The sequence below is a fragment of the Falco naumanni genome, chromosome 10 (genome assembly GCF_017639655.2).
Source record: "Falco naumanni isolate bFalNau1 chromosome 10, bFalNau1.pat, whole genome shotgun sequence".
Lineage (NCBI taxonomy): Eukaryota > Metazoa > Chordata > Aves > Falconiformes > Falconidae > Falco > Falco naumanni.
The window spans coordinates 35773253-35795265 of NC_054063.1; the positions used below are offsets into that span (position 1 = coordinate 35773253).

Here is a 22013-nt window from a genome sequence, read left to right on the forward strand (position 1 = left end):
ACTGCTCATTGGTGGTGAGGGTCTGCTGTGTGGCCAATGGGAGACGCGCGAGGGTCCCGCCCATCCTTTCCCACTGAGGGCGACGCCGCGGCAGCGCTCGCCGCTGTCGGCCCCGCGGGGCGGCCCGGCCCTGGGCGGGTCATGGCGCGGTCCCCCGGCGGTAGAGGCGCGGCGTGGGGGCTCCGCGGGCCCTCGCAGGTGCCTCGCCGGCAGCCCGAGCGGGGCAGGTGCGGCCGCCGGGCGGTTCCCGCCCCTCTCGGTGGGGCCCGGCCTCCGCGGATCCCTGAGGCGCTGCTGGAGGCGCAGCTCCGCCGCGGTTCAAGTTAAACGCGAGCCCTCTCCCTCCCCCGCCAGGCCCGGCCGCACGCCCCAGGGTGTCGCTGCCCAGAGCAGGGGGCCAGGCCCCGGCCCCGGCGCGGGCGGAGAGCGCCCCCTGGCGGCGGGCGGCGGCGCTGCTCCCGGTGCCCGCTCCGGCTGGCGGGTCGCGGCCGCCCCGGCTCCAAGATGGCGCAGGCGATCTTCGAAGCGCTGGAAGGTAACGGGGCCGCCGCGCCGGGCCCAGCCGGGCCGCGCCGGGCTCACAGCGGGCCGCGCCTCTCCTCGCTTCCCCCGCCCCAGCTCCGCCGCCCCCGCCGCCGTGCGGGACGACGGGCCGCAGCAGGGGCCGCCCTGTGAGGCCTGGCCCGGCGCGGCGCGGGGGGCTCCCGGCAGCTCGGGGGCGTCCCCCCCTCTGCTCCCCCTTCCCCGGCGGCGGCGCGCACCGGCGCGGCCCCGGGGCATGCGGGCGGCGCGAGCGGCCCCGCGCGGCGGCGGGGGCGGGGCGGGACCGCAGCGGGCATCCCCCGCCGGCTGCCCGGGGCTCGCCGCGCCGGCCCCCGTTCCTTGGGGGCCCCCTGTCACCTCTCGGCCCTGTGCCATCCCCCCCGCGTGAGTCCGGGCGTCCCCGCACCGCCCATCCCAGTGCCCTGTGCCCCGGGCAGCCCCGGTTAGCCCTGTGCCCGGGGGCAACCGATCGCCTCCCTGCCCCTGTGCCCAGTGCCCCCCATCGCCTCCCTCATTGTGCCCAGTACCCCCATTGCCTCCCTGCTCGTTGCCTTGTGCTCATTGGGGCACTCCCGTCACCCTCATTTCTGCGCCCAGCAAACAAGATCACCAACCCCAGGACCCCGCGTCACTCATGTGCCCCTTGCCCTCCCATCACTCCTCACCCCTGTGCCCGGCAGGCTGGGGCACCACCGTGCAGCTGGGCACCCTCCTGCCCTGCATGCTGGGGTGCACCCCTTCCACCCCCCAGGGCTCACGCTCCCTGCCTGTCCTGGGGATGGTCCCTGAGGTGGGTGCTGGCCCCTGCACGTGTGTGTTAGTGTGTGTGGGTCCACGTTCTCTGGCACAGCCAGGGCAGTGCCCAGCTTCTCTCCACTCTGTGAGTGTGTGGGTCACGCTCGCACTCATGTGAATTTTGTGTTGGGACACTGTTTTACAGGCAGATGCCATCTGAGGGGAACTGTTGGACATGCCAAGCTGTGGCAGTCTGACGCTGAGCTCAGGGTCCGCCCGTTTGGAGAAAAAGCTATTTCATAAGGCATTTATTTCCTAAATTGCATTACGCATGTATTTTCCTTTATGGGGGGGGATGCCACTGACTGGAAGGCCTTGCATCAGGATTGTCGCCCTATGCTTTGCAAATAGCACCTGTGATTGCAGCAGCAGAAAGAGGAGCAAAGAATAAATATTTCTATTCTGTTAGGTTACTTGGTGCATTTGACAGCACTCTGTATAATCAGGTTCTCTATTTCCTCTTTGCAATCAGCTCCTCATTGTATGGGTTTCCTTGCAGAATTCAGGAGAGCAAAACATTTTAGCAAATTATGAAAAGAATGTGGTGTTTTGTGGTTTTTTCTAAGCCCACCACAATTGGCAGCTTTTAGTAGTTGAGCTTGTTTGTGTTGCCTTGTTGATTCGATTACAAGTCGATGGTGACTTGGCATTCGTGTGCAGTGCTGAGAGCACCCGTGTTCTCAGTGGGTGCTGTGGGGCAGAGGTGCATTTTTGCCTGTTGCTAAAGCACCTGGTGCTCTTATTGGCAGAAAAAAGACTCAGTACGTGAAATTCAGTAGTACCTGGGTGAAATGGACATTCTTGTTTCATCTCTGAGAGAAATGTGGAAGGAAAAAAAGCACAAATCAGTACTCTTGTACTTTTATCCTGGCTTCCCCAAATCACTTTGGTTTTGTCAGGCTCTGGGGAAAGCCTGCTGCTGCCAGGAGAGAAGAGTTGGCTATTTTTTTTTAGGTTTCATCACCGTACATGCGTGCTGGCTGTAATCAGTGCAGGATCAATCCAAAGCTTTCCCTGGGGTGCACAGATGGCAGTGAACAGTATCCGTGTAACCAAGTAACTGCCTGCTTGTCTTCATGAGTTACTAAACCTTGAATTTGGTGATTTCCCTCTGCGTTAAGTGTGGCATTGTGCATTTACCCTGTGAAACTCTAGGGACTCTGTGGGCATTTGTGCAAATTGCCAAACGAATGAAGATCAACATAGTTCTGTTGTCTTGGGTAACTTTTCTCTGGCAGAAGGCTGAATGCAACACCGACAGTGTTGCTGCATTGTTGTCGCCTGTCCTCAGATCTTGGCCTCTCCTCAGGCTTCTTCCTGCTAGTGGGACAGAGGCAATCATCTGGCTTTTTTACTTGGAAGATCTGGCTATGTGCCAGAAGGAAGCCCAGTTGTCCATTGCCAGGCACATAAAGAGTAGCGTTCTTGATGCAAACTGTTCTTAATTGTCCCCATAATATACTTCATCTGAATTTTTGATCCCCCTCTGTCTTTTGTCTTCTGGTAGCTTACTTCTGCTGAAGAAGGGCTGTTCCATTTCACTGTCTGGTTTGGATGTGCCAACAAGAGCCTGTGCTGCCTTTGCAGTTGACCAGGAAGTTATTTGTACAGGAGGAGGTCTATTTTAAAGCAGGGCTTTGACTGGTGTGAGAAGATCCACGCAGGAGTGCTGCAGGAGCCTTCTGCCAGTGTGGCTGTCCTGCAGGGCTGGTTGCAGCTCTCTGTGCAGGTGAAGGCTTGCAGAACTGGACCTGCAGCTTTGCTGTGCCTCCGTGTGATTTATGTGAAAGGGTTCCCATAGGTGCAGTGGTAATTTTATGGTAGCATGTGGAGTATCGTGATCTGCTGCTTTCCAGTAGCTACTTGTGCCCTCTGCTCCCCAGCAGCTGGGGAGGGGTACTCTCCTCTTTCCCATTGACACGTGCAGTGTTTGTGACCTCTTCTTAGTGAAATGATGAAAAAGGTGTTCACAGAGTCTTAACGTTACTTGCTTCCCACTGGAGATACAGGAGAAATGAGTACTTAGGGTGTCTTTAAAATGCTGTGGATTATATGGGTACTCACCATCAGGACGGTAACATCCTGATTGTCCAGGAGAAAATTTAGAATTACAAGAGGAATGTGCAGTGGCGGTTGCTTCTGCTGCCCTTTTCCTATAATATATGCTGTGATCTGTTACTGCATTTTGCTGTCCTTGCTGGTGCTGTTTGCTGAGCGACCTCTCATCAGGAACTGACCTTACCTGAACTACTTGGAAATGATCAGACTGATAGATTTTCTTTTTATTTTGGCACATAATTCTGAGTTCAGAGCTTTACAATTTTGTTTTGCAAAGATCTTGAAGGAAAGTGAAAAGCAAAGTAAGATCCCCCCACCTTTCTTTTCTCCCTTAATTCACAAGGTTTAACATATGACCTTGGTATGCTATCTGTTTTGTTGTGACTTCCTTCTCATAAAGGAATGGTAGGAAGAGTGCTGCATAAAAATCACCTCTTCTCTCTATTTTTCTCCCATAATCAGATTGTTCTATGTGTCTTTACATCTGATTTCTAAAAGGAAAGTGTGATGGGCTTAATCTGCTGGTCGCATGCCACTGGCCAATTTGTCTCCCTACATGAGCAGTCCCCTTCTCCTGCATTTATTTGGAATATTTTAGAACATTTTAGCTGTAGCAAAAAATATTTGTGCCAAAGCAAGTGAGCCGATTCTGACAACAAATCTGGCTGGGTATGTGTGTTTTCATGGAGTCCTGAGAGAAATAAAAATCGGAGAGAGCAACTCGCAGCTCTTGCTTGAGAGGAGCCTGTAGAGGGGCACAGTCCTGGGAGTTGGGGGACCACGGGGTCCTGCTCTCCTGCATGTCCCAGAACTGGGGTGGCAGCTGGTGACAAAGTTGGTCCCCCCAGAGCATCTCTCCCAGGAACCCATACTTAATATTTCCTTCTTAAAGCTGTATCTAAATCCTCCTGTAGTTCATAGCCCTGTGTCTGATCAGATCTGGGAATGCTGGTCTTGAAAACAGGGAGGCATTTCTAACACTGCTGCTGAGGCAGAGTTGTGCACACCCAGGGTTTTGTCTTCACCAAGCTCAGTGCTTGTCTGTGCCGCATTGTGCCATGTCCCCAGGCAGATCTACCCGGGCTGCTACCCCACCTGGCCCATGACATCCCAGATAGCTACAGCTACTTCTTAGCTCTTTTTATACCCACTGTTTGTAAGCATCCTTCCGCTCTCCAGAAAATGCCTGAAACCAAGTCCTCTTTTGGCTTTCCTTGCCCTTCTTCCCTTTTCTTCTTGTATCAAAGGAATGTATGGAGACAAGTGGGAGCCTTGCTTTAGTGTGATAGTTAATGCTGTGGAGTAGAGGGGAATGAGGAGGTGGGAGTGGCTCTGTGGGAGAAGACAGCAGTAGCTGGCAAGCAGCTTCCCTCCATGACTCGTGAGCAAGATCCCAGTGCCTGAGGGCTCCGTGTTCAGGCCGAGCTTGATTTACTATCCATGCTTGTGTCTCCTTTCAGGAATGGATAATCAGACGGTGCTGGCTGTGCAGTCCTTATTGGATGGTCAAGGAGGTGTGACGGATCCATCTGCTCAAAATGTCAACGCCTCCACTGCCATCCAGTCGATGGGTGAGTCCTGGTAGCACCAGGAGAGCGAGACAAGAGGCAGGAGGGCTGCAGACCTCTTCCTGCAGTGTGCACTCATGACTGTTGGAACAGCTGGCACAACAGCTGTACATGCTGGGTGCTGCCATGAACATTGTGAGCCCTCAGTGGGACTGGGCAGAGCAGGAGGAAGGAAGCAAGTGCCCAAGCAAGCAGAGATGCTTTTGGAGATGGTCCTGACAATAGACTTGACTGTGCATTCCCAATAAAGACGTGAAGGGAGGGAGAATCTGCTCTCCCTGCCCCTAGTGCTTGTTACTGTTCACATTTTTTTTTAATGAGCTATTCCTTATCTTACGGGGTTGTACAACTACTCCAGTCATTGAGTATCTCATCTGTGTGAATGAATACAGGAACTGGTCATTTATGTGCACATGAACATTCAAGTGCTTGACTAGGACTCTCTGGGTGGATACCGAGTTACCTCCTGGAGGAGTTACAGTCTGTGTCCCCAGAAATGTTCTGCTTCAGGCTGTGAGTCAGACAGGAGGTACAGCCTTGTGAGTCCAACTGGGTCAAGTGCAAATGGTGTGTGCTTGTGTGGTTTGCTAACACTGCAAATTTCATCTAGGACAATGTAACGGGGTTGTCTTCTTTCTGCTTTTAATGTGAAGCAGAGGTGTGAAAGACCAGCAGTCTTGCAGGGGGGTGGCTTTCAGACACAGGCTCCCAATGACTCTGTGCCCTGATCCAAGTTACTTCTCTTCCTTTGTGCAACCTGAGTAATAAAATCTGCCTCAGCCAGCATAAAGTAGGTGCTTTGGAAGAAGCTGTTTTGACTAAAAGCAGAAGGTGCTACAGGAGCAAGGCTGGGCTGGTTGTTCACATCTTTGGGATGAGAAGACAGACAATGGGATTCAGTTTGTCACGGGGAGGTGGTGGGTTTTGTATATGGGAGTGGAGTTGAGGTGGGCTCAATCACATCAGTTAGCTTTAGGGAGAGCCTGGGACTGGGGAAAGGGACAATTTGATCCCTCCTGAATGTGATAGCTTTGAGGTGCTAAGATCCAAAAGGCATCTATTTTCCTACAGCTTTGGTTGTTAGGTATAGCACTGGGGAATGCAGAAGAAAGCCTGGATCAGTGATCTGGTCCTCTTAATTGCAGATGATGAAGATGTTTTCCTCTGTGGGAAGTGTAAGAAGCAGTTCAACTCACTGCCTGCCTTCATGACCCACAAGAGAGAGCAGTGCCAGGGAAATGCTCCTTCCCTCTCCACAGTCTCGCTGGCCACCAACAGTGTGTATACCCCCTCCATCACATCGGTGCAGCAGGCTCCGAGCGCCGGCCGGCAGGTACTGTGCTGCAGGCAGAGGTTTTACTGCTCTGTTGCTGTGGTTCTGGGAGCTGGGGGGGCCTCTGGGTGATGCTTTTAGATCCAGTGGTGCCTCATGACTGACCTCTTTTCTAAGAGGCTCAGCTGTGGTTCTGTTGGCTTTTGACCTCATGGTTAAAGCTGCCTGGTCCTTTGCAGTGGGATGTCCTCCAGCAAAAGTGTCCGGTAGCCCTTTTATGAGGACAGAAGAGGTTTCATATTGTGTCTGTGCTACAGCCAGACTTTGGTTCTACTGAAGAGCCCCAGTGTCACAGCCTGGCAGGCCGGGCATTTGCATGGGTGCACACTGCACAGTGCTCAAGGTGGAGTGGCATTTTCTGTCTGCTGGGCCATGGTCTGGCTCATGGGCAGAAGAGGAGGGCAATGTCTGTCAGCTTCATCCCAGCATCCCTGCTCTCAGTTTCCTGCAAATAAGCCCACATTATGTGGTGTGATGAGCATTAAGGGGTTATCCTCTCTGGAGTAACTCTCCCTCCCAACAGACTTCTTGGGAGCAAGTCCTTTGTGTATGACATGCACTGTGCCTGCAGTCGTGGTTTTCAAAGTGCTTTCAAACCAGCTGTTTTTTTCAAGTTAACATAGTGCTAGTGGATGGTGCTGCCCAGGGCTGCAAACACAGGTTGTTTCCACCCAGGAAATGGGACAGCCTCTCTCCCCTCCTATAATCCGACTCTAGTCTGAAGAGATGGGCCTGATGTTCACCCTCTGCAGCCAGAGTAGCTTCTCAGTTCTCTACCTTCCCTAGCTAGGGGAAGGGAAGCACTCAGGAAAGGCTTGAACTTGTGTGCGACCAGTTTGTCCTGCAGATCTTTAATAACCCTTGATTTGAATTGTGGCTAGTGGCCACTTTCCTGAACCTTTTTACCTCCTTTTCTGAACAGTTTTTCTGGAGCTGCCTTATTGTTAAGGACTAGAAATTACCATGGACTCAGCAGGAAGCTGTAGATACTGTGGCTCGTCTGCTGACCAGAGGCTGTGAAAGCAGAGACTCCCAAGTTTCACTAAAAAGCAGCGTCACCATTTTTTGTTTACTGTTTTGTCCTGTTGCTGGTCAACAATGCATCCTTGTTTTCTTTCAGCAAATTTCTACGTACATCACAGTTCCCCCATCACCTTTGATTCAGACCCTGGTGCAGGGCAACATCTTAGTCAGCGATGAGGTGCTGATGTCAGCCATGTCTGCTTTTACATCCTTGGACCAGCCCATGCCAACAGTGCAGCCCCCAGTGCAGGTAAGGGGCATGTGTGGGCCTGGGGAGTCCTGCTGCATGGGGTTATGCTTGCACAGCAGGAGCCCTGTCGGTCAATCGGACTCCAGAGATCTGCTTTGGTGCTGAATCCTGGGCACCTTCCCAACGTGACAGCCAGGCTCGGGAAGGAGTAATGGATAGATTACAGGACAGCTCCAGCATTTGATGTCTCCTTGCGTCCTTGTTGCTGGATGGTCAAATCATTGTAATGTGGTCTCTCCAGCTTTTTATTGAGCCCCTGTGTAATGGCTGGCTTCCAGAGCTCTCGTCTGTTTGCTCCATGGATCCCTCTTCCACCTGGGGTGGTTGTTTTGGGCTCTTCCCAGAGCTAGCCAGCCTGTATACATTCTCCATGCTCTGAAAATGTTCTTTGTAACCAGAAGGATTAAAAGCTTTAAAAACAAAGTAACAAAAGCAGTGGGGCTTGAGCACTTGGGTTTTGAAGGAGGCAATGTCTACTGGAATGTCATGCCAAGCCTCTGCAAGCCAGCAGTCTGGTCCAACTGGGCAGTTGGACAGTGCTGCGTTGTGTCAAGACATCGCTGCTGTTCCTGTGGGTGTTGTTTTGAATTGGGACTGAGAACGTGTGTGAGGGCACAGCCCCTCTAACTCATTGCTGCAGCATTTTCAAGGTCTTGTCTGTCTCTCCCTGTTCTGGTTTTAGAGCAGCTTGAGTATGCATGCTGGGGCTGGCTACCTCTCCCAGCCCCCGCCACCTCCACCTCCCCCACCACCACCCCCTCCTCAGCCTCCACCGCCTCCCCCCCCCGAACATGGGGGCTCCAGGGCAGCCCAGCGCCGGCGGCAGCGGGGTGGTCGAAGTGTACAGTGCGCCTGCTCCTATGGCAGCAAACAGCGCAGTGGAGATCCAGACGCTGGGGATGCAGCCCTATCCGCCCATGGAGGTAAGGCCAGGGGCTGTCTGCAGGGGCTCTGTCCTCCTGGGCCTCTTCTCTAACAAGGCTGCTTGAGAGCTGCCTGGACTGGAAATGTGGAATTGGAGTCTGGGAAGGTGCGTTAGGTTATTTAACAATGATTATTTCCTCTGGGAGAATGTACTGAACAGAAGTATGTTGGCAAGATGATGGGGATTCTCAGAACAAGAGAAACAGTTAAGAGGGATGGAGGACTTGGCTGGCACAGGCTTAGGAGATCTGAATGTCTGCTGTGGTCGAGGGATACCTGCAGGTGTTGGGAGCGAGAGGGAGGTGAGGAGAGGGGCTTACCTCCCAGAGAGGTACAGAGCCTCATGCTGCGCACTAGAGGCTCCACCGGAGAGAAGAATTCACTCTAAATATCAGAGTTTGACAGGGCAGCTTTTCCTAAAGAGGCACAGGCAGGGGTGGATTTACCAGTGGGTCAGCTGTTCGCAGCCTCTATGTTAGCATTGCCATTCACAACAGAAACTACTGGGTGTAACAGGTTTGTCAGCCTTATCTTTGTAGCTGGCATCTGATCTGGAACTGCCAGTGGTCAGAAATGGTTGGGGATGTTGGATACATAGTGGTCTGTGTTAATTTACCACGGTGGGCTATAGAAACTCCCTCAAACCATATCACCCCAGACTGATGCCTCTGTCTTTTTCTAATGTTGGTGCTGAGGTAAACAGCTGTGCTTTGCCACCTGGAGTTTTCTTGTGCTTCCCTTCTGCAGTCCTGCCAGGGCAGGCAGCAGGGCCTGGAGATCCCACCCTTCAGGGCTGGTGTGAACTCACAGGGTCGGTGGTGATCATTTTGGTAACCTGCTCTGGAGGGATAAGAAACTCTTCTAGGCATAAGACATACATGAGGGATTAGATGGCTCCTTCAGTGTTTCTTTGCTGTCCTGTTCCTGCTGTAATAACTGCTGGATGCTTTGTGATGTTCAGCAGGTTGTAGAGACACTGTGCAGGTTGTAGAGACACATTGTTGGACTGGTGAACCAGAAATGTGACCCAGTTTGGCAGGAGGCAGAAAACTCAGCCAGACCATAGCCCAGTTGGCGAGTGTTGCTGGGGATGGAGGTTAGGGCAGAGTATAACTCTGTGCAGCAAACCTGTTTCCACTGATAAATTGCACTCTTGCAGGTACCAAGCCAGTGTGTGGAAAGTCCCGTGTACCCTTCTCCTGTGTACAGCCCTGGGAAGCAGGGATTCAAGTCTGAGAGCTCCAGCGCTCCCACACCTTTGACCAGCACAGGAGGCGGCAATGTGGTTGGTTTTGATTCCACCTCTGCTCCCAAAAGCCGGCGCTGCAAAAATGAGAGCGGGCTGCAGGAAGGTAAATGCCCTTATAGCATTTGCCCTGTACTACCTGTAGGTCAGCACGCTTGTTGTGTGGTGGACTGTTGAGCCACAGGCTCTCCAGGCCCTGTAGGGTGGCACTGGCTGTGCATGCAGCTCTAGAGGAGGAGCACAGTGTCCTACATGAAGCTATCAAGAGTAGGTGAAAGTGTGGACATACTTCTTGTCTGTCACCTCTGAGTGCACATGAAAGGATTGTCACTGTGCTGCTGCGTGGGCCAGCTTGTGCTAAGTCTCTGCAGCTACATGCTTATTGGATCACACCTGAAATGGGGACATTTTGCAGAGTAAGGTGTTAGAGCTTGGTCCATTTTAACCCAAGGAAGACTGCCCAGTCGCCAGGCTGGTGTGCTAGTTACGGCCTCGCCCTGAAGACTCTTTCCAGGGGCTCAGCAGACCTGTCCCTGCTGTGTGTTTCAATGTCTGTGAAGAAAGCACGCCTGTCCCCAGGTCAGGCAGGACAGGGGCATACCCCATTACAGGATGGAGGAGCATCAGATCCTCCGCTGGCCAAGCCTGCCCATTGCTGGTGTGGTGCAAGCACACCTACCTGAGTGAGAGGGAAGGTCCCAGACGTGGTGTGGAGGAAAGCCACGTGGCCTTCCTCCCCAGGAAGGTTGGGCCTCTGGAGTTACGACCATATGGATGCTAGGGTTTAACCATATTTGCAGAGGTGTGAATGATCATGCAGGCTGCAGCTCTCAGTTCAGAATTTCCTAGAGCAGCCCACAGTTCTGCTGTTCTCCATTGGTTTATACCCCATCATAGTAGACAGAAGATGTGACTGACTGATCTTCTGGATGGGAGAAATATGCATGTGCTGTGGCTGATGTCTGACCTTGGTGAGTTCATAGGAGAGAGCCAGAACTGGGGCCCTTCCTTTCACTAATCCTGTGTCTTTTCCCAATGCCCAACATGCCTTTAAAGTAGGTGCTTTGTAGCACAGCTGCAAGGGTTCCTGGAGTGGTTAATGCCTCAAGGGGATGCCCTGCTTCCTCCGCTACTACTCTCCTCGCACTTGTAGAGTTGGCTCAGGCTACATTAAATATACACTTGTGCCCATAACCTCTCCCCACTCTGGCCAGGCAGATCTTATCCTTTCATAAGCCCTTTATTTTTGGTCCTGAATAGACATGCCTTGGGGTGAGGGCCCTGTGGTGCAGGGGGGACAGAGCTGTGCTGTGTGATCTCATTCCTGTGTGTGCTTTTGCTCTTTCAGGCAAACCCAAGTCCCCCAAGCTGAAATGTACTTACTGTGACAAGGCCTTTACCAAGAACTTTGACCTGCAGCAGCACATCAGAAGGTAATGGTGCTGCTAACCCAGACACAGCAGAGTGGGTAGGGTGGAGGTGGGCACAGCTCCGCTGAGGGAGTCTGCACAGCCCAGTAGACCTTGCGTTTGTCACATCCCAGAATCTGTGCTGCACTGGGAGGTGATCTTTATCCCACTCACTGCAGGACACCTTCTCCCCAGGGGCTGGGGTGAAGGCTGCATCATGGACGTAATCTTCTTGCTGATTATGGCTTGGGACTATAGACTTGTTTTCCTTGCTGATGAGACTTTGAAAGCCAAACCTGTTGTCACCTTATCACTGGAGCAGCAGCATCTCCACTGCTTGCCTCTGTCCTTTCCTCTACTCTCCCTCCCTACTAAGCTGGAGCCTTCGTGTTTTCTGGTGCTAGCAAACTGTCAGCCAAGCTCAGTGTCTATGTAGGGAGCTCATATAAGAGAGCTTTTCTCCGTCAGGAGGCAGTTGAAATCTTAAGTGTTCCCCCCAGTAGAATCTTCTGGACTCAGATGAGTGGTGTTTGCCCCCCTTCACAGTCTGGACTGTTCATGTGATGTACTTCATGTGTTAGAGAGTCTGCTCTTTGGAAGCAGAAGGGCAGAGTAGAAAGACCTTTCTGCTGTGGACAGGAGAGAGCAAATTCAGGGAGATCCAGGGGCTGCAAGCTAGAATAGGCATGTGTGCAGGGTAGGGTGGGGTGATAGGGAATAAAAGGGTTTTACCCCTGAGAAAGTGATGGGGTCCCCAATGTCCCTGCAGAGACCCTGACAACGAATGCCCCGATGTTGCTGCAGAGCTCTTTTTCTGTCCCACTGCTTCCTTTGATCCCTTGTCATCCCGAGACCATGAGTGTTTTGTCTGTGTGCCAGGCTTGTTTCTCCAGGCCTCTCGCTATCAACTTACTCAGGTTAATGAGGTCTCGGAGCCCGTGTTTGGCTGGTCCAGGTGCTGATCTGCCAAGCAGAGTGCCTAGCGCAGCCCTGCAGCAGCCACCCCACGTGGTCCATGCCTGGGGGCTGTCTCCTCTCTGCTGGCTGCTGATATGGTGCTCTCTGCCTTCAGTCACACAGGCGAGAAGCCCTTCCAGTGCATCGTGTGTGGCCGAGCCTTTGCCCAGAAGTCCAATGTGAAGAAGCACATGCAAACCCATAAAGTGTGGCCTCCAGGGCTGGGGTGCACTATCTCCCGCAACTCCATCACAGTGCAGGTCATGGCCTTGAATCCCAACCAGCCAGAGGACGAAGAGAACACAGGTTTGCTGCCTGGGGATAGCCTGTGCATGGGGCAGAGCAGTGATGTGGGGAGTCTGCACATCCCTGCATCTCCACACAGGGAGGGAGGGGAGACAGGAGCTGTGTGCACTGTTTGCATTCCTGCAGCACACACCAGAGAAACGAGTCACATTTGCTGGACTCCAGCTGGCAGCCGCATCCTTTTGTACCTCCAGCTACGGTGGGATTCAGGTGCTGCTGGAGACAGCGACTCCAGAGTCTGTGCAAGTATGCACGTGCAGACAGGGTGAGGTGTCTTCCCCCTTCTCCCTGGCAGGTGCAGCTTTGGCAGTACATGAGCCACACTTGACAGCTCTGGTCTAGTGGCCAGACAAGCCAGTGGTTTAGCACAGCGCAGTGCTCTGACTTGTTTGCAATGTGCAAGTCATGCCTGGGCTGGGTCTGGTCCCAGCAACCAACTGAAAATACTTGAGGCAGAGAAGAGCTCCTTGCTGGCAGATGGTGACTGGTCACCAGTTTTTCTGCTGGTGACCTCAGTCCTAGTAGGAGGGGAGAGAATGCAGTGACAATGTCATGTCTAGGACAAGGGCCTGCTGGAGCTGCTCTCTGCAGACTTCATGGACTGTGAGCTACTGGCTGGATCTTGCCTCTTGTCTCCCGCCAGAGGTGGGAGTAAATATGGCTCTGGTTCACAGACGGCCTGTTCTGCTGACTGCTCCACAGAGCACAGTTACACCCCTGGAAAAAGAAAATGGGTTAAGGAGAGGAAGATGGAGTAGTCAGATCCCTTAATAATCTCTAGAAAAAATTAAAACTATGCTGTTAGGGAGTAAGATTTGTCTGATCAAAAGAATCTGTCTTTGAAAGGAAGCAAGAGCCTGGACCCGTAGCCAGGCCTGGTATGTCTCGGCACCGTGGTGCTGGCAGAGCAGCTTTCAGAGCTGTCTCATGGCAGGCTGTGACTTTCTCTCTCCCATTCTCCAGGTTTGACTCAGGCCTCAGGGAACCCTGTACCACCGCCCCAAGACATGAGCCCCTTGGATGAGAGCGAGGCAAACAAACTGGAAGCCAAGCAGGTTGTCTTGATCGATAGCTCTTACCAGTGCCAGTTCTGCCCCAGCAAATTCAACACCTATTTCCAGCTGAAATCACACATGACACAGCACAAGAATGAGCAGGTAGGGACAGAGGGTGCCCTGTGTTGGTGGTGAGATTGGGGTGGGCTTCATATAGTGCGCCAGCTTCCAGGGTCTGTCCTGAGCCTCTTGCTCTGTAAAGCTGCCAGTGCTTCCCATGCAGCTTAGCTCTCTGCACATCTGGGTTGCAGGTGTGTGGTCTTGGTGGCTTTGAAAAGCTCCACTGCCTCCACCCTGCTGATTGAGAAGTCAGCCAAGCAGGTTTGGATGGCTAAAGAAGCAGCAAAGAAGCACAGTCCGAAGTATTTGATGTAGGTGGCAGCTCTCAGGTTGTGGGACAGTCACTGCTGGGGTGTTGTGGTCTCAACCACACAAGTGGTTTCAGGCACTCACACCAACGCACCTTTCTCCCACCTTGCTTTCATAGGGGAGTGCCCTGATGGTCTGTCTTTGCAGAACATTCGGCTCCCAGCAGGTTCTGCCATTCACCTGGAACCGTCAGCCACATTTTGATGCTGAGCTGCTCTGCACTTTTCTTTAAAGACCCTTCCTCTGAGGAAGACAGCAGAGGAAGGGGATGTTTTACCACCACATTGTGTCCTGCTGCAGTGCAGGGCAGGGTTTCATTGCTGTGTGCTGACTGAATGTGGGTGTGGTGGGATACTCTGGAAACCACGGTGCTGCTTTGCTAACATCAGCTCAGCTGCTTTCCAGCACAGTGGGTCAAGGGGCAGCGGTCCCTTTCTGTAAATGACTCAGTGGTTATGATTTCCAAAAAGGAAGGCCACTCTCTTGGCAGAGGATTTTCCCCGTTTGTTTCCATGGTGTGCCACTCCAGTTGCTCTCCCTTCTCCCAGGTGTACAAATGTGTGGTGAAAACCTGTGCTCAGACCTTCCAGAAGCTGGAGTCCTTCCTTGAGCACATCAAGAACCACCAGGAGGAGCTGAGTTATCGCTGCCACCTCTGCAGCAAGGACTTCCCCTCCCTGTACGAGCTGGGCGTCCACCAGTACTCCCACAGCCTGCTGCCCCAGCACAGCCCCAAGAAGGATGTGGCCGTGTACAAGTACAGTAGCAATCAGTGCTCACAAGGCTTGTAGGAGTGAGTGGGTGCAGAGTGTTTGGCTGAGAGCGGTGCAGACATTAGAGGGAAGAGGGGGCTGCATGTTTGGTGCCTGTGGTTCTTTTGGGCACCCAGGTGGCAAATGTGGGGCCCCTCCACCAGGCTGCTAGGGCCAAGCACTTTGAATGCAAGGAACCTTTTGGAAGGACAGTGAAAGGCTGAGATCAGTTACGTGGGAAGATCTCACTGCAAGTCCTCTTATCACCAGTAAAGAGTGAGGTGGGCACAGCTGAACATGCACAGAGCTCAGTCAGAGACCCAGGGAAGCCCCTTCCCAGCCTGTTTTCTGTGATTAAACAACTGCAGCAAAGGGAGTGTGGGCTGTGAAGCTGTACCCAGAAAAAATCTCATATCCTTTTGCTGCAAAAGGGTCTATTACCTGGGAAGGCCTTTCTACTAGTGCAGAGAGAAGGGGTGAGGAGTTCCACGAAGAGCTCTCTGGAGCTTTTGAAATGCCTGTACAGATATACATGAAGAGCAGGAAGCCCAGAAGATACTGAAGTCACCTAGGAGCTTCATGGAATAAATGTCTGCTGCTTCTTACACAGACCATGATTTCTAGTTATCTTTGCACTGTGGAGCTTCATCCTGCAGCTTCCTAGCGGGGATCTTTGAGATCAGGGCCCTGCTTATGTTTGAGGAGGCTTTAGTCTGATCTACGGAGAAATAGTTACACAGCAGATACAGCGTGAGTGCCTCTGTATTTATTGTCGGTGATGCATGCCCCCATTGCCCATTGTCAGCAGTCTGCTTTGGCAGAGGTCTCTGGCAGAAATATGGATATGTGAGAACAGTTGAGACAGGTGGAGAGGGCTCAGGTGGTTTCGGAGAGGTGGCGGTGTAAGCCAGTGTTGTTAGATGCCAGAGACCCCACATGGAAGCGTGTTGCTTTGTGGCTGTCCCGGCCATGGGTAACAGTGCTGTCATGCTGTGACCCCACTCTCAGCTACTTCATTGGGAGCTGCTGTATTTGTGTATTGAGGATGGAAAGTGTTTTAAATAATGTGAAATCATTACTTAGGGCTTTCCTCCATGAGGAAGCAGTGTGGAAGTATGTGCTCAGGTCTGAGTGCTCCTATGGGAGTCTGCGTGGAAGAGCACTAGCAGTTTAAAGGCTTCTTCACCCAATTTTCTAGCATCTTCCCCTTGTGAAGAAGGATGCTGAACGTGAGTGTGATTTGGCTATGTGGGTTGCCGAGGTTTCAGGGCACCTGGGTGGTTTTGTTATTGTCTGTATCAAGCCGACCCTGTCAGAAATCACCCTGGAAGGTGGCTGGTGAATGGGCTGGGCAGTCCTGGCTGGGGTCTGCTTGCAGCGTGGGGTTTGCTGGTGGTAGCCTTGATCACAGGCTCTGTCCTTTCTCTCTACATTCAGATGTGTGAAGTGTGTAAATAAGTACTCCACCCCGGAAGCCCTGGAGCACCATCTGCAGACAGCAACGCACAACTTTCCCTGCCCTCACTGCCAGAAGGTGGGTGGGTGACCACTGCCTGAGCCGGTCCTGGACTCATAGCTAGGGCTCTGAGGGGGACAGGAACCCTTCAGCTCCCTTTCCTCTCCCTTCCTACCTCAGTACAGACTGGCAGGCTCATGAGATACTTTTCAGAGATTGCATCCCTGGCCTCCAGCTCTCTGGCCTCTCATGCAGAGTATGTTCCTCCCTGCAGTGCTGGCTTTTCTCCTGGACCTGTTTGCTGAGCAGAATTTGTCAGGGGAGGTCCCTTATTCCCATGACAGCACAGGACTGCACACCAGGCTGCTGTCCTTATTTCTTAAAGCAAGTATACCAGGAGGAGTGAGGCTGGTTTTGGGAAGTCTTAAGAGTGCCTTTGACTGCTGCCTCTGGCTGGAAGGGTTGGGCATGGAAAGCCCTGGGCCCTACAGAAGCTTGTACACCTCCATTGCTGTCCTTATCTCCTGTTGCAACAGAAGTCTCTAGGTTCCCCCTCATTCCTCTCTTTTGGATGAGTGCTTTGTGTCCTTGGCAAAGAGAAACCTGTCTTGAGTGATGTGACTAGGACTGGAACAATGCCTGGGTAGGTTTTGGCTGGAAATACTCTCTTCAGCACAGCCCCTGAGGGGGTTTGAGGGGCAGAATTTTGTGGGGTTTTAATTCTAATAAATTATTTTTTAAAATCCAGACTAAAATTTGGACCCTTGCTCCTCTGTTTATAGCAAAGGAAATGAAAATCCTGCAATGAGGGCAGGGACAATCTCAAAGGAGTGACCACTCTGTACTGAGGTAGCTCAGGAAGGGGAAATGCACTCTTGCCATGGTTAGTAACCCATCTTTCTTACCTGTCTTCTCTCTACTTCCCCCACCAGCTGACAGATGCCCTTCTGAGCCTGTGTGGGACTTTCAGCCTGCAGCATAGCAATTTGAAAGCCCATTATCCACAACGATATTTTTTACTTTTGTTTGTATTCTTACTAATATTGCTGTTTTCTGGAGAAACGAGAGCACAGCCCTGGGTACCAGAACTCTTGGCTCTCCTGTGCCCCCCTCAGATGTGTGCCTGCAGCATGCTCATTAGAAATTCACTTAGCCTGGGTATTTCCAGAATCCCCATTAGCCAAAGGAACCACTCATCCATTACTGGGAAGTAGAAACTGAAGTTAACACTGTGGGAAGGTATAACTATGCGGGGTCCTTGCCCAGTCCATCCTATCCTGCTGCTGGCTTTGATGGGAGATGGGGCATCCATCTGGGGTGCTGGTCCACAGCAGTATGGTGTTACAAAATTTAGCAGCCAGGTTTCAGCTTACGCATTTCTTAAGGATAAGAAGCTTACGTTGTAGGTTTGTTGTATTTTTTTAAAGCTCTATCTGTATTTTCCTTATACAAACCTGAAGGTTTTCTCAGTGTGTCCTGTCTGAGAAAGCAGTCACCATGAGCTGCTTAGGCTTTCTGCACAGGCTACACCTCCCATGCCCATGCAGGCTCAGTGATGTCCCTTGTGTGCTGCTGCCAGCTCTTAGCCTTGTTTTTGTGTATTAACAGGTGTTCCCCTGTGAGAGGTACCTGCGCCGCCACATCCCCACGCACGGTGGGGGCAGCAAGTTCAAGTGCCAGATCTGCAAGAAGTTCTTTCGCCGGGAGCACTACCTCAAGCTGCACGCCCACATCCACTCGGGTATGGGCTCCCACGGCACTGCAGTGCTCATTATATCTCTATACCGTAGTCCGTGCTGCCCCCTCTCATACCCTGGCTATTTTCCTGACAACCAGAGTAACACAGCTGACTGTACAAGTCATTTGTAGTAACATGGGTTTGGGGTACGGTACTGGTTCAGCCTCATGCCCAGTACTGCACCAGTTAGAAGTGGGGCACAAAGGTGGCTACCCTACTGCCTGTGGTTGCAGAAGCTAAGGAAGCCGGCCCTGGAGAGCAGGAGCAGGGCACAGTGTGGATTGTATCCATCCATTTACTCATCAGGCAGGGTAGTGAAGCTTGGGGAAGTTTATAGAGAGGCAAAGCGGTACAGCTGCTATAGTGAATCCTGTACGTGACTAGAGCAGCCCTGTGTGACTGGACTTTCCCTGACTCTCGGTTTCTTCTTTTTTTCCAGGTGAAAAGCCCTTTAAGTGCTCAGTGTGTGATGCAGCTTTCAATCGGAAAGACAAACTCAAGCGACATATGCTGATCCATGAGCCTTTTAAGAAATATAAATGTCCCTTCTCGTACGTAGTGCGTCTCTCTGGCATGGCAGCATGTCTTAATGGGATTGGGATGGGGTTTAGGATGGAAGGAACGTCTCCTGCATGTACCCTAGGGTACATGTGTGGCATCTACCAATCTACTGCTTCTTGGGGAGGTAGGAATGCTGTGTGCTGTTGAACTGGGAACCCAGAAGTCCCAGTCCTTTGTTATTGACTTCCTGTGTGGCCACGTAATTTCATCTCAGTTCATCAAGCCCTGTAAAATAATGCCTGTCTTCATGGGAGGCTTGGAGGGTTGCATCTGGGAAGCACGGGGGAAGAGAAGGAATATTATTGGACCACAAAGCGTAAGGTTGCCTGAATGATGGGCTTTCCCTGACTGCCATGTCTCAAAAAGCACGTGGCAATGTAGAAGCTAATGTATGAGCCAGAGAAATGCAGCTTTAGAAGGTGCATCCCCAAATCCATGGCACAGCCTTGGGCCTTCTGAGATAGCCAAGACTGACTGGCTTCTCTCTGCTCCAACCACCTTGTAGCTCCTTCCAAAATACTTCTGTCTCCAGCTGGGATCTTGAACCTGTGGCTTTTAGGAGCATTCATAGTGAGACACAGACCATGTGTCATCTAGCAGAAGCCACATGTCCCTGTAGCAGCCTGTTTATTTCTTGCCCCTCTCCAAAAGGGCTGAAATAGTGGAGCTCCTACTGAGACTGCACCGAGGGACTCATCCGGGTGCTGCTAAGGTGAAGGGTTGCGGATCTCCTTATGGTCCAGGTTCTGTTTATACTTTGATCCTCAGTTGATTCATGCTGCTCACCAGCATTTGTTATTGTTACAGAAGCCACACGGGCTGCAATAAAGAGTTCAACAGGCCTGACAAGCTGAAGGCTCACATACTGTCCCATTCGGGTAAGTGCAGCTCTGCCCATGCTGCCAGTGGTTGGGAATGAAGTGGCTGGGATTCACTGCAGTGCTGTGGGAGCACATTACAGAAGGGGTAAACCTGAGAAATAAGAGAGAACAAATTGTGAAAGTGCTTCTGCTTTATACCCTCAGAAGCATAGGAGGTTCTCTGTGGTGTCCCTCCACCCACCGCTCAACTAACACAGCTACAGTGTGGTTTCTTGTGGGAGAATTTTCCACTGTGTGTGGTACAGTGTTTCCCAGATATAGGCCTAAATTCTTAATATAATTTATTAGGTTTAGATTTTTTTCTTTGTTGCTGCAGACCTGTTTAACTGAGCTTGCATTTAGAGCTGTGTCTAAGCTTTGGGCTGTTTTCTAAGGCAGTATAAATCTGAAGGCAGGGCCTGCTGGCAAGACTTAGAAGCAGAGCTGGTTACTCAGAATGTTTACTATCAAATGAATATCCAGACTGCTCTGTCTGCTGCTCCCCAATATCATTTCACATTCAAAAGGAGATCTCTTGGGTTTTGATTCCCTTCTCTCTGTGTTCCAAAAATAATGCTCCCACTCCTAATAGAGATAATTTATTCCTACGGCCTAGGGAATGTTCAGACTTTTGTCTTTTGGGGTGAAACTGCAAGTCTTGTGCCTGTCATGTCCAAAGCCCTGCAGAGTGTGATCAGATGGGCCTGGGCTGACAGTGCTGTGGATGGTTTGTTTCAGACTGCACACTCCCATACTTGGGAGGAAAAAATAAAAAGTGAAAATGTCTTTACCAAATACACTTGAAAAAAACCCCCAACGTTTTGCATTTTCATCACAAGAACCTGACATTTTTTTCTGGTGATATTCTAATTGTGTTATTTGAGGCAAGAGTTATTGTTTTAGCCCTTTATAAACACAGACATTCAAGTTGTAGGCACTCACCCTTTTCTGACTGCAGATTTGCCTGGCACAATGTCTCCTCCCTTGCATCAGGGAACATCTGCTTGGAAGAGGAGGTGAAGTTGTCATGTGCTCCCTTGGTGCGGTGCAGATTTTCCTGAAGATCTGCATTGGGATGCAGGGTCTCTAACGGAGCTCTCTCTCCTCCTATGCTCTCTGCAGGGATGAAGATCCACAAGTGCCAGTACTGTAACAAGTCCTTCAGCCGACGAGCCCACATGATAGAGCATCAGCGCTCGCACACCGGTAACTACAAATACCGCTGCCCCACCTGTAGCAAAGGTTTCACGCGCCACAAGTACATGAAGGACCACAAGTGCCGGCTGGGCTCACCCAAGGACAAAGACCTGCAGCTCAGGAAGCCCCAGAAGAAGCGGGTGGCACGGGGGCGCAAGGCTGGCCTTTCCCTCCCCAACCAGCTGGGTCTGGCAGAGCTGAAGGACAGTGCTGCTGGGGAAAGCCCCCCTGAAGGTGGCCCTAACAAAGAACCGTTCCAGGAGTCGGATGCAGTCCTGTCCATTGTGGTTGGTGGGTCAGGAGCTGCTGACTCAGACCTCGTCGTTCCTGGCCAGCCCAACAGCCTCACATCCAATTTGGCCCTGGCAGAACTGCAGACTGCCTCAGACGGCCCCTGCACCATGCTGGCTGTCCCTGTTTACATCCAAACGACAGAGTGATAACGTTAGAGCCACTGTGTGGCTGAGGGCTGCTGCTGGGGCTGTCAGACTCAGTGCTGAAATGTATCCCATTGGAAAAGACCAAAGGTCTTGCGGGGAGGTAGATGGATATGGGAGAGAATGCCTTCCATCTCCACTTGTTCTTCCCATCCTTGGGCAGAGGCCTGCTTGGAAGCCACCGATGGCTACAAGGCACTGAAGAGAATGGCTCCGTTATTTCTTGTCCCTCTGCATCACTGGTCAGCCTAGGGCAAGAAAGACTAAGATCCCTGAATCAGGGTAAGAAGAAGGAGCATGCAAACTTGCAACAAACAGCTGCTGAAATCAGGTGGCTTTGCAAATCACAGCCTGTCCCATCTGTGGTTTTTCTGGCCTAAAAGCTGTATTGCCCAGTATTTGGGTGGCCTTTCCGAGAGCAAACAATTGATCCTTCCTAGTGGAAGCAAGTTCATCCTGAGATCCTTTGGGAACACTGTTCAGAAATACCCTGATAGACTTATCTCTGGTATCTTTCTCCTCTCTGTCTCTATCAGTAGAAAGATCACCTTGTCTGTACTACATGTGTTATAAACACCATGGACCTCATTTGCTGTGAGGAGTCAGTGGGTGGGAGCATGTGTGTGTGTTGGCTGTTCTCTGGTTGGTATTCTCTCCACAGTGTTTGTTCTTTTCATGGTTTTTCTCCATATCCAAGGATCTCCAAGTGCCTTAGACATCAATGAGTCAATCCTTGTGACAGTTAAATGTGACACCTTTTGTGTACAGCAGGGGAGACTAAGGCCTGGCTGAAGTGATATGTCCCCCAGGTCACACAGGAAACTTGTGATGCATCTGCAAGCCAGTTTTCTAGTATCAGCTTTGGAGTAGGAGCTGCAGGGTACTTCTGTGTACTTCTCTGTCAGCTGCTTCCCAGCCTGTGCATTCCTTTAGCTCAGTTCTGTGGGCCAGTTGTTAGTAGTTTCAGTGGGTCACTGGCAGGTGGGGAGTTGGTGGGGTTAGGTGACTGGGACAATTTCTGTTGTCCACTTGGCTTCTCCTCTCTGATTTCCTAAGCAGAGTCCCAAAGCCAGCATGGGAACACCACACCCAGGAACTGAAAATTCCCATTGTGCAGTGTTGGTAAAGGAGCTGCTCGAGCAGGTCTGGAGCCCAGCGTAGGTAGAAGAGCAGGCA

At 51.8% G+C, this 22013-nt stretch overlaps 1 protein-coding gene across 1 annotated transcript; it reads left to right on the forward strand.

Annotated features, from left to right (window-relative positions):
- The first annotated feature begins 68 nt into the window (after positions 1 to 68).
- Positions 69 to 21425, forward strand: ZNF341 (zinc finger protein 341). The gene is given in 16 exon segments (XM_040607794.1): positions 69 to 535; positions 4857 to 4967; positions 6110 to 6297; positions 7418 to 7570; positions 8253 to 8348; positions 8350 to 8493; positions 9654 to 9846; positions 11089 to 11173; positions 12222 to 12412; positions 13376 to 13569; positions 14385 to 14593; positions 16026 to 16122; positions 17653 to 17785; positions 18222 to 18333; positions 19151 to 19221; positions 20326 to 21425. Coding segments are annotated over 16 exon segments (2523 nt in total). The 5' UTR covers positions 69 to 504; the 3' UTR covers positions 20841 to 21425.
- The last annotated feature ends 588 nt before the right edge of the window (positions 21426 to 22013 follow it).